The following is a 13,336-nucleotide window of genomic DNA, read 5'->3' on the forward strand; positions in this document are numbered from 1 at the left end:
TTTTGTTTTTTTTTAAATATGTCAAACTGCAAAACGACATTTCTGGCTTTCAAATTCCTTTCCTTTATTACATCTTAAGCAGCTTGTCTGTATGACAGCTTTGAGATAACGTCATTGTGCAGCCTGTTACTGTGTAAATGTGTGTGGAGTTATGATAGCCTGCAGAGCAGATGGCAAGTGCAGCCCTTAAACAATTGATGGATGGGATATGATGTCATCATGAATTTGACAGGGACCAATGGGTTCACAGAGGGATTGGACATTTCAGGTTGAGGCCTGGCTGCTTAGAATTCCAAATCTTGAACTCGGGTGACATCTGCTAAATGGGGAATGTGTGCAATATGTATTTCTTTATGATATTGTTTAACCCTTCACCGAGGCATAATGGGATTTGGTCTCTGCGGACAGGGAGATGTTATTAAAGAGTCAGGCCCTGTAACCTTGGGTGGGATAACAGTGAGCAGTCAGCACCTATTCAGGCTGCCGGAAGATTATAGAAACCAGATGCAACTTGTTTAAAGTCCTCAGAAGCAACATTTTGTTGAGCAGCCCTCAGATCTTAGAACCACCTGGGGCCCTGAATCTCAGAAGACACCAGCAATAAACTACAGTATAATAGCTTATTTTCCAAGGGCAACACATTGTCCGTATCATCCCATAAAGTGGAACCTCATTCTCATCCTGATACCAGTCCCAGCTTTTATAATAAGCCATGCATTTGTGCTTAACGTAGCTGGATTACTCAATAGAGAATCACAACTATTTAGCCATGCTGTCTCTGTGACATACAATAGTTTGGGCAATTGAATAGCAAACAGCATGTACATTTTAAGGATTTCATAACATGAATTTGCAACTGCTGAGTGGGTCTTTAAAGTGAACCGGTCCAGTTAAGGATGTGAATTAATGTAGCAATAAGCTAGTGATCGTAAAATGTGGATTCTGTAACTACTGTATGCAGAAAAGCATTTTCCCTCAAAGTAAGCTAATCTGACTTTGATGTTTATACCTAGGTTAAGAAATATTTCTTGTTTTGTAGCTATGTTGTAGTAAAACAAAGCATAATCTCCATGCACCCGGTACTATATGCTGCATGAATTAATCATGTTCTGAAAGGAAAACCATCACCAGCATTCACCTCTCCCCAAACCCTTTTTTTCTTATTACATTTATAGATACAGTTGTATTCATTATAGTCATTGTAATGGTGGATACATTCTTCAAGTGTATAGTACCAGATTCTGAACTTCTTAATAAAGTCTTTGTAAAAAACAAAAAAAAGCATTAAAGCATTTCCCCCTCAACAGTCAACATGTAAGCATGTTCACATAGATTAACCATCAATCACTGTGTAACAATAAGAGGTTTAGAGACATCATCACCAGCATTCACCTCACCTAATAAAAAGAATATTGAGTCCATTTCACAGCTCATGTCAAAACTGCCTTTGCAGTATTGATTTTGTAGACAACTCTTTTCCGAAGATCAAAGATATCTGCCCAAACTTGCTCATCCTTTTGTCAGGGGAGAGGATGACATATTAGTACAAGGTAAATGAGGGCTCACTGTTCTCTCATTGCCATATGGCCTCTGTTGAAAACCCAGGGCCCTGGCTAGCTAAGGCTTACCATATGTGCGTGGTTGAAAAGAAAGGTAGACCTCACATTGGTTGAGCAAACATGCCATATGGACTGGGTGGAGCAGGCAATTTTCTAAACACCCCTGCACACTGGGGCCTTTCAGTTGAAATGTGCATAAACATATAAATATTACATTAAACAAGGCATTCTGAACAACTGGGCTGATTTTTAAAATCTAATAGGATGTTCTCAAGCAGTGACAAGAGCTACACTTATTGGGGAGAAATTTACAGTGTCTCGGTACTGAAATTTATATTTACACCAGCATTTGTCAAATACATTGTGTCGAATACAGTAAAGATAAAAGTAAAAAGAAGGTAAAGATTATTTAGCTGATACTGGGTAACACTAAAAATGTATCACTATATCAGCCTTTGTTATTTAAGAGCTCTTTAGCCCATGAGAAGGCTTGAAGGACTAAGTGGAATGCCATGTGTGTAAGGTTTCTTTTTTATAGACCAGCATTTATATGCTTTAGGTATTTAAATGCTATAGGTATTTAATACATTCTTACATTTATGAAGGAATATTGGCATATTATTTTGTTTTATCACAAGCCACACAAGGCATAATGACCTAGCTAGCTGACATAACTGGCTGAAAATGTTTGTAAAACACACAGTGATTTGTTGGGTTTGACCAGTTTAAAACCATGATCACTGGTTAATTGTTCTGGAATTGTCTTATGTGTACCCTTTGTCTGTGTGATTAGTCCTGGGATTAATAGTGGTTCCAGTTTCATAATTTATGGTTAACTGATTATAGAGATTCAGTGTACTTAAAATATAATTAACTGTACTTGGTAATTATTAACTGCCAGAAGATCAGGCCTCTGGTACACAAACACATGAAATTGTATTAACTTTGTATATACATACATAGAGATCATCTGGGCACTTTAATTTCAACAATGTGTATCAATAGTATAGATCTTAAGGTGGAATAGAACCAGTCATATCCAAACATGAGTAGGAAAACTGAGGTTCACTTTTATTTGCTGTTAGTACTGTTGGCACAATAACTAGCAATAGTTAGGACAAAAAAACAAACAAAAAAAAAACAGAAAAGCATAACTTTTCTTTTCGTTTTCATTACAGATGAGACTCCACTCTGCACTCCGACTGCAAGAGACAGCTTTGAAAGACTTTCCCTGGCAGGACAGCATTTACCTCCAGGATTCCCATCACCTTTCCTCTTTCCTGATGGCTTGTCTTCGATAGAGACCCTTCTGACCAACATACAGGTATCTCTTTCAAGACGGCAACACGTTTGAGACTTGACCAACACTCTTTAAGAATAGTCTTCTTCATTCTTCGTATGCTTCCCCAATGCACATATGTCTGAAATACTGGTTAACAGATAAAAGAATGACAAGGTTATACAATCAACTTTTAAATGTTTGTTTTAAAAAGTGAACAGTTTGCAGCTCAATAAGCATAGCCTATTAAAGGGGGATTGCTGTCAATCTTTGTAAAATATATATGTTGTGTGATTGTGTAATTTCTTGGCATTAGAGATTTGTAGTTGATGAGTTGCAAGTAAGCATATGAATATTGTTGTAAACAATATGCTATATCATAATGAACCATTTATTCTGGTGAAATAACTTTGAAATAAATAAAAACATTAGTATTGTGAATTACCTTAATATATTGTAACATAGATGCAAAAGCTAATAGCTGTGATTTGAATTTAACACATATAAAGGCATTCTGTGGGTTCCCTCGCCGGTTCTATTTCTGCTTTTGATGTTGGTGCAGGTCATTTATTAAGGGAGATGAAAGGATATGTTGTTATGCAAAATGAGTCACCTGAGAAAAAATAAATACATCAATAAAATTGCAAGTTGCTGCCAACATAGTAGGATGAGAAAACATGAAAAAGAGCAATATAATATGAAATAATATGACAGTTCAGGGGACTGTACTCCTGGTGCAGATTACCAATCCAAAATGATGTATGTAAATTAGCTATTGATGCATAATGGTAATGGAACAATTGTGATAGGAAATAAGATCGTCAAACTGTTAAATATGCATTCTGTCTGGCCATCCGTTTATCACACTTACATTTTTACATACGCATACGGTGCATGTAGGTTGTTATCATTTTACTTTTTCATAATACCGCTAGCTCTAATTTTGTATTTACAGCCGTGGTAGGAGATGTACTGTATATCACTCACATACTCTTTGGAAGAGGGACAGAACCCTTTGATAGTTGAGAAACTCATTTAACTCAGTTTTAAGGCATATTAAACTTCATTCCATGCTATTCACCTTTGTCCAACGCTGGTTAGAGTGTCTCATTGCTGGCTGTCACATCCCATCCTCAATAGTCTTCACAGGGAAACCAGCAGACCTGAAACCTAAGTCAAAGGTTGGTTTTGTGATGTGTACAGCTGTGCATTAGATATAGAGGGCTCAGATTGCTCAGCTCATTGCACTTGTGACTTGTACATCTATCAGACAGGAATGATTTCCAGGCTGTTTACACTGGCTTATGGTATATTATAATTAATCAATTCTAAGTATAGGCCCACAACACATTTGTAAAATAAGTCGTCTTGCAAAATTACCTTTAGTTACAGTTCTGTAAAAAACACAGTGAAGGGATAAATCAACATGAGGAATTCCAGCAGAACATTGAGGTTTGGCATCTTTGATTTGAATTTGGGTGAAGCAGATAAGACCAATTAATAAAATTACCTGTTTATATTGGCTGGATACGGAACACATTTCCATGAAGTTCATTTTGAGATGAAGATGAATGTTGTTAATGTTGTACAATGTATATGTATTTGTATTGGATCTATTTTAATTAAGTCCTAAAGTAAAAAAAAAATGAATTTCAACAAAGGCAAAATAAATATGTATATCCTTTCTACATTTTACGAAGTAGAAAACATATAGGTCCTGTATGGTTACAGTACTGCTACTATTGATAATAATAATAATAATAATAATAATAATAATAATAATAATAATAATAATAATAATAATAATAATGTCCAAAAACATATTGGAAACATGGAATAAAACACACTTATAAAACATACATTGTATTTAATTAACTCATATTATTTGAAAGAAAAACATTTTTGGTTGACGGCAATAGTTTTTTTTTACAGACTTCATGTTTTTAGAAAGTTGATTATAAAGTAATCAGGACTGTCAGTTAAGCTGTTATTTATTTTTTTTACTTTTGTTTTTGCCAGAATGGCAACAGTTAGTATGTATCACTCATGGAAGGAAATACCAAGACTTATCACAAGCGGGTATTGGGGGTGCCGCTTACATGGACAACATATAAACCAGCTCTGTGCATTGGTGCCCCTACACTTGTGGTAATTCCTTGTGGTTGTTTCCTATGATATACACCAGATTTCACCATCCTGACAATACTTTCGATAGTACAGTACAGTACAGCTTGCTGAACCGCCCTACTGCGTTTAGTTTTTACTGTATTATGTCTAAAAAAATGTAAACATGTTCACAGGGCCTCTTAAAGGTTGCCATCGACAACGCCAGAGCCCAAGAGAAGCAGATCCAGATGGAGAAGACAGAGCTGAAAATGGAGCTATTCAGGGAGAGAGAGCTCAGAGAAACCATAGAGAAGCAGCTAGCTGTGGAGCAGAAAAACAGAGGTACCCATTAACAGATAGTAATGCATCGAGCTAACATGCTGATTTTGAAATGTAGACATTTTAATGGCGGAAGTCTCCCAATGTATTACATTTTTTATACAAGTGTTGCATATAGATGGGTATTTCACTTTGAAGGTAAATCATCATAATTAAAGCTAATTCATAATATATAATAATATGGAATTAAATTTAGATTCATACTGGGCACAGTTGTGAAGAGATGGCAGCAGAAAGAACTACAAAATGTGGCAACCCAGATGAGGTCTTGCACGTTGTGAGTTGGATCACTCTGCACATTTTACCTGCCATCTATCCTTTTAACCAGCAATAATTCAGAAGAGGTTAAAGAAGGAGAAGAAGGCAAAAAGGAAATTACAGGAAGCACTTGAATATGAAACCAAAAGGCGAGACCAAGCAGAACAGACACTGAAGCAGGCAGCTTCTACAGACAGTCTCAGGGCCCTCAACGGTAAGAGTTTTAAATATCCATACTGCTCATACAAAAAGCACTTATAACAGGGATTCTTGTCTACAAGAACAAGCAGAACAGCCACTGAAGCAGGCAGCTTCTACAGACAGTCTCAGGGCCCTCAACGGTAAGAGTTTTAAATATCCATACTGCTCATACAAAAAGCACTTATAACAGGGATTCTTGTCTACAAGAACAAGCAGAACAGCCACTGAAGCAGGCAGATTCTGCAGACAGACTTAGGGCCCTCAATAGGAAGAGTTTTAAATCCCTTTAATTTTTGCAGCGCCATAATGCTCATACAAAAAGCACTTGACTCTGAAAATGCTATATAATATGGCAGTGTGATGATCCACACAGTAATTCTAGATGGCTAAAGTTGAAATGCCACACCAAATACCTTAGATGCATATAATGTGTGAATCCGCTGGTTAGCAGGCAAGTTTCTGTTTTTAACGCCATGACTATTGAGGTTGTAGGATTGACCAATAAAATAAATTTAAAAAAAGGCGTTGGGTTTCTTAAATTGAAATCAGTTCTGAACCAAAGCTATCTTTATTCTAAAAACTATTAAATAATCACCACCAACCCAAGGCCTACTTTTGGTACTTACTTTAAAAAGAAAAAAAATATTAGATATTATTTTGTAACATTTTTATAATTTTTTTTTTTTTTGACTCAAAATTAATTCAAATAAACTCAACATTACATCTATAGTACAATCATAACTAAACATTCAAAAGTAAGCTATTTTGATATAATTTGATATTTTGTACTAAAATAAACTAGTACAATTATTTCACAAAGATTCCAATTATAAGTTTTTATGAAGAACTGTCACAAAGACGGCCAGAGTGGGTGGCGTCAGACCAGAAGCAGGAAGGAATACAGAGACAGTGGTTGTGATGAGCTGAGTGCAATGGCTGCACTCAGCGTTTATTAACAAAATAAAAGGTTTCAAACAGCACAAAAACAGGACACGGCACTATAGCCAAAATAAACAGACAGACAAAACGGATTAACACTAAACAAACGGTGCACGGAGAGACAAACAAACACAGTGAGTACAAACAAAACACTTCTCTTTACTTTTACGATCTTAATTACTCCTCTCTCTCTCACCCGTTCTCCTCTTCCGAACACCCAACCCCGACTGAATGAAAATGTGCATCTATATATACTGTTGTGCTGGGATTCAATTACTAATTAATTATTCACTTGAATCCCAGCACGTGAATTAATTCTGTGCAACCCCGTGCTCGCATATTATATTTTAAATGCATGTGCGTGATGTGCAATCCTGTGCCTAAATACAAATATACAATTTAAACACACGTGAAACACAGACCTGTTTATATCCCGTTTACCAATCTATACACCAACATTAACATACACACGCATACATACATACACAGAACACACAAATGCACACAGGAGCGGGGAACTTTGCCACAAGAACGTTATAAAGACCACTGACTGAAACATTTATGGGAAGTATTTCTTCAGATTAATGCAAAAGCAGTCATCACAGCTTGTGGTTTTGAAAGCTATTTTTTTTTTAAAGATGTATCAGTTTATACAGTATATGTGTATCATGTAATCAGTAAATACTACCCTAATAATCCAGCTGTGTTTGATACAGTATAGTAAACTTGGCTCTGAATATCTTTTTTTTCCACATGGAACATCAATAATGTTATTGAGTAGCTCTCTCTTTCAATTCTTTTAGAGTCTTTGACCCAGGAGATGGAGGCTGACCGTGGCAGTGGCAGAACAGATGCTGAAAGGACAATACAAGGTACATGTTTTGAGAAAGCTATAAATCTACTTCCTGCTACATGAGTTTTACTTAGTCTCAGCCCGCTGTTCAAGCATGTAGCGTACCATCTGGGCCACATCAATCCAAGTTCAAACAAGGTCAAGATCATTGTGTTTATTTACAAGTCTTATTCTGATCTTTTTTCCCCCTTTTTGTTAATACACTCTTTGTGTTCATTTACTAAAGTTAATGAATCATAATTGATGAGATGTAATGTACCTATCATTTTTGCATAAACAATTCATTTTCTTTCAAACGTAGCTCAAGTATTTTTCCTCTATTGTTATTGGTGCATGAACAATTATATCCATTTGGTGTGCCATGACAATTTAGTTTGGCTTTCCCTTGATCTCTGATTGGTTTATAATATCTAACATACAAAAACAGTTATAATACGTATGGACATGTACTATGGACATTGTGTGCTATTTCAAAGCAAGCTCTATCAAAATAAGGTATCGTGATTTTACACATTATGAATGCTGCTTAAGTCTGGGAGAAAATAAGTCTGCATATTTGCAGCTAATTTGCAATGGGGTAAGGATCATACAGTACTTTATATGTCTTCAGCCTTTCTCAATGTGTTTTCAACAAAACAATTCTGGACCAACTCTAAATGATTAGTATACTATTAGCATAGAATAAAAGATCCTGCTTCAAGCCCACCCCCCAAAAAAGTGCATTTCATATTATAACATTCCAGTAGTGACAGCACAATTAAATTCTGTTGTATGTGTTCATTGGCAAAATATATGTATTGTAACTACTGTGCTTATACAGTATGCAGCACTCTGGAATTGATACATTTACATGCAGAGAAATAGTTAAAAACAATGTCATTCATTGAAACCATTGGATCATATGGTAAATTATGCATTTTTCTTGTAATGGTTTTGGCCCCCAATGCATTAGCGACTAAACTGAGAAAATAATGCCCACTGAACTCATATGGCTCTTGACCGGCCCAGAATACACACCAGGAAGTGTTTCTTCACCAGCTTTAACATGGGGTAAACTAATGTGTTGAACTAGTGAAACCTCATAAACCAGTGAGTCAGAATGGCTCGCTCAATTACTTGACTGTCCACTTGCTTCCTACTGACAGTAAGCAATCAATATGGTCTTTAGTTTTACTTAATCAGTTTTGCCTTAGATTGGTTAGCTTGGGATGAGAAACTGCCAAGTAACAGACTTCCGTGCCAGGGGAGAGGAGAGATGCATTATGGTTCATTTTCAGTGGATTGTACAATAGTTCTCTGTACTTTTTCAGCTTGGTCAAGGTAAATGCTTGGTGAGATTTAAAAATCTCAATTTTGTTCCTTTGTTGCCATGGTTTTACTGATTACACAGATAACACAAAATGTGAAATTCCACACAAATTGACTAACCAGAAACATATCTATTTATTAAATACATCAGGTACTACACCAGAGTATAACCATTTTTTATCTTCTCCTCTAGCAACGCTGCCCCTAATTCATGTATGAAATACATCTGTAAGAAATACCACATAGAACAATATGGTATCTTTCACCATGGGCTGAGTGCTACATACCAATTCAATCATGTAAAGAACAGTACATCTGCATGAAACTGTGTGCAACAAATCACATATGTTCCTATGTTTGTGTTAATCCTCTACATAGTTAACTTAAAACAACAATTACAATACATTTCTATGCAAGATCAGTTTATACAGGGTTCAGTCTCTATCTTAGTTATGAATTTGTATTATAAGGATAAAATAAACATTTCATATACAATGCATATGGGATTGATCAGCATGAATCAAAAGTTAGTTTTACCTGTGTAAGATATAGCTACAGGATGGTCCAAACATTCCCTATGTATCCCACATGTGGATACATTATTGATAGCTATCACTCAATGGGATACATAACTGTTGACAACTGAGAATTATAGAGATGCAATAGAGTATAAATCGTAAGAAGATGTTTTTATTAGTTAATAATCTAATTAACACAACATACTCATGTAAACCATAGACACAAATGTAATTTGGTTACCACATTGGTATCAACAAAAAATAACCCATGATTTTGTGTACTGTGTAGTATACAGTATACTGTGTATAAGACTATGCTTTATGTATAATTGAAGAAGCCTTTTTTGGAGGGACAGAAGTGTGTAATTATAATGGTGTGAATTTATACTGTTGATTTTAATTAAAAAGGTTACATTTAATTTAACATTTCTGTTTCAGTGCCATGCCATATGGGCAGTCTGACCAAATAATTATGAATCATTTAATTCAGTTTAATCCCTCTCCCCATCTAATGATGCAAACAGAAAAGATTCTCATCCATAATTAGAATGTTTAGGAGGTACTAGTAATAGCCACAACAAGGATAGGATGACAGTCATGTTTCATAACCTTACTGGGCCTTTTTTAAATTGAAACTGCATATTTTAAATGAAGAGTTTGTGGCAATCTAAAACTCTGTGTATTGACTTTCAATTAACTATAAGCTTGCTGTTAACTCCCTTTGGTATACCCATAATTTAGCACCACTAATAGTTTAAGCTCTGGAGATGGCCAAGTGTTGATAAACTGCAAATGAATAATGACATCATTGTTACTGTGCTGCAACATAGCTCTACCTCTGCTTTGATTTATAGATAGCCTTGGGGTGCTACAGTACATAACACATTCTGCACCTGTACTTTTCTCTAATATTCTGCTAGCTTCATTTACATGGTGTTACCTTAAAAGCAGATAAAAAGAGACAGCAACAAGGGATTTTTTTATTATTTATTATTATTATTATTATTTATTTCTTAGCAGACGCCCTTATCCAGGGCGACTTACAATTGTTACAAGATATCACATTATACATTATTTCACATACAATTACCCATTTATACAGTTGGGTTTTTACTGGAGCAATCTAGGTAAAGTACCTTGCTCAAGGGTACAACAGCAGTGTCCCCTCACCAGGGATTGAACCCACAACCCTCCGGTCAAGAGTCCAGATCCCTAACCACTACTCCACACTACTTTTTCTTTATTGTAAATAAATGGTGGATCAAAACAACACAGTTGGGGCTCCAGTAAAGTGGTACATCCAGTAAAGGCGCTCCACGTGGAGTGCAGGATGCGCCCTATATCCTGGAGATCGCAGGTTCGAATCCAGGCTATGTCATTGCCAACCGTTACCGGGACTTCCCAGGGGGCAGCGCACTATTGGCCGAGCGCCGCCCGGGTAGGGAGGGCTTAGGTCATCAGGGCAAGCCACAGTTCACCGCGCACCAGTGACTCCTGTGGCTGACAGGGCGCCTGCAGGTCTGCTGTGGAGCCATTCCTCTGGCACTATATGTCTGATGACTTTGCTGTGGATCTGTAGTGCGAAAAAAGACGGCTAGGCAGGGTCACGTTTCGGAGGATGAGTGTGTCAGCCATCATTCCCCAAGTTGCCAAGGGGTTGCAGCGGTGAACTGGGATTAATAAAATACAATTGGGATTCAAAATTGTGGAGAAAACTGAGGTAAAATCATTGGCGACGACTAAATAAAAACAAAAAATAAAAAACAACAAAAAAAAACACAATAAAGGTCAATTATATGTTGGGAACTCTGAAAATTATACTGAGCAAATTACGCTGTCAAATATAGGCTGCTAACTTAATCTATTGAAGTGGTTTGTTGTCAGGATTTAGGACTTAATGTATAGTAGAACATAAGCACTTTTAGAGACTGCTACAGTTACTAATGACAGGTTTACCTTTCAACGTGATCTTAAGGACCTATAAATGCGCTCTTTAGGAAGAGGTTAGGTTAGGTTAGGTTACTTCATTATGCCTTGCCAAGACTTTAAAAGGAACAACTGGAAACCAGGTTCCAACATGAAAGGGCACAAAATCAAAATGTGTCTGCCATGAACATTAATTCAGTTATGCAAGCCTTCAGGATTAATCAGCAAAATCTAAATATTTAACATAAATAGATCTTAAAGCTTAAGTAATTTTGTTGTATTCATGTTTCCTGTAACTGCTACCATATGTTTGATATCTGATTAAGTCTATTGCAATATAACACATGTAAGTGTTGTATATACCAAACATCAAGATTTGGTATTATTATTATTCATTGTTAATAGACATAAATACATGTGTGAATTAAAGCATGCCTTCTGTCAAATTCAATAAAATATGGTGTGGTATATGTCATTTGATTTAGTCAAACTGCTAAACTGCTGGTGTAACATCTAAATATAAAATAATTTAGCATGGAGTTGGCTTACTTGAAGGTCAAGTGACATAATTTATTCCTCATGCTCTATTATGCTAACATATATTATTGATATCAAATTACTTTTAAACCCTCTAATGATAAGCCATTAAAGCAACACTGAACACTGTGTTTAAAACAAACTCATTACTGTTGCTGTCTCGTGTGCTGTATGTAGTCCTGTGATATCTATTTCAACATTATCCTGATTGTTTTGATATTTTTATTCACATGATCATCTCATTAATCATCTCTGGCATGCAGCTGAACACATTCCATGTACACACTGTTGGCAAGAGAGCCTTTCAGTTAAATGTGTGCTTCCAAAATAAAGCTTCCCTTACAACCACATTGCTACTGGTTTCCCGTTCCCATAATAGTGGTATGTACAGGACAGTATACAGCAATGATGATTTTGTCATGGTAGACAAATAATTTGACAACATGTCTTTAGTGTTTTTTTTTATTTATTTTGAACACTTCATAGTGTACTTGGGGCATGCTGAGAAGCCTTGTTCTGGGTCAAAACTAAAATTGTGAGAGGGAAAAAATGACTGCCCAACTCTTAATGTTTCATGACTCAGTGTTGAATATGAGAAGCTCCTAGGCACTGTAATAACCAGTTTCATGGTGACTCTGAACTCATGTTTGGGACCAGCCTTTGTGTTCTGTAATACTTAAATCAATATTAATACCCAGGAAAAATATGACCCAGGATGCCTTACTTCATAACTCAAGCTTGTTTAGCTTCATTGTACAGTAGCTGTTATTTAAGAAGGTTAGTGTTTAGTGAGTTAATAGATTAATGCATATGGTCACCTCATTCCTCAAATGATAGAAACCAGTACAGTTTTGACTTATTGTTATAACCAATGTACCCCAATTTCTGTATTCTGTGTATGTTTCATAACCTGTGTAAAAACACAAAAAGGGGCTTCTGGTCATGTAACTGGCCAGGCAGGGTATGATTCAGGGACCAGTATTTGTAAATAATGTTTTCTTGTAGTTGTGTCACCTGCCTTGCTGTGACCTGGACCCAAGCAGTGACAGCAAGCAAAATCAGTCTTGTTTGCATCTGTGATAAACTCAATGATCGTCTTTTGATGACATGGAAAGAAGAAGCATTAACTTTGCTCGAAATGAGTTTGCCTATATTGTATCTCTCTGTGCTGTGGATGGAGTGCTAGCACAAGCCTTGAATAATCATCATCTTACTGATGACAATGTTAAATCATTTCTGCAAATAATACCTTAGTAACCAAAAATCAGTGTAGTAATTTCTACTTCCTGCTGTAAAAAATAACATAGTAAGGAGAACATCATTTTAGAGGACTAATTATCTCTATTTGTCTTGTGTCACACTTTCTAATTCTCTTGTATTAATACAGCCAATGCAAATTAATTGCTTTTCCAGTATTTGAACCAATTCCAAGAATGACCTCACATGGATTTCCAGTCTCCTAGCTTCTGGGAGTGCATGTTGTCACACATTCCTGGTGATGCTAAACATAGCA

The 13,336-nt window shown here is 36.1% G+C and overlaps 1 protein-coding gene across 9 annotated transcripts in view; it reads left to right on the forward strand.

Moving 5' to 3' along the window:
• Positions 1-13,336, forward strand: part of LOC117407345 (dachshund homolog 1-like) — a 170,778-nt gene that overhangs the window by 145,045 nt on the left and 12,397 nt on the right. For all 9 annotated transcript variants that reach the window (XM_059029354.1, XM_059029352.1, XM_059029353.1 and 6 more), the window contains 4 exons: positions 2,738-2,883; positions 5,139-5,286; positions 5,612-5,755; positions 7,485-7,553. In XM_059029354.1, the coding sequence (XP_058885337.1) occupies positions 2,738-2,883; positions 5,139-5,286; positions 5,612-5,755; positions 7,485-7,553 (507 nt within the window). The remainder of the gene's footprint in view (positions 1-2,737; positions 2,884-5,138; positions 5,287-5,611; positions 5,756-7,484; positions 7,554-13,336) is intronic.

Source organism: Acipenser ruthenus, chromosome 8 (assembly GCF_902713425.1).
Source record: "Acipenser ruthenus chromosome 8, fAciRut3.2 maternal haplotype, whole genome shotgun sequence".
NCBI classification, from domain to species: Eukaryota; Metazoa; Chordata; class Actinopteri; order Acipenseriformes; family Acipenseridae; genus Acipenser; species Acipenser ruthenus.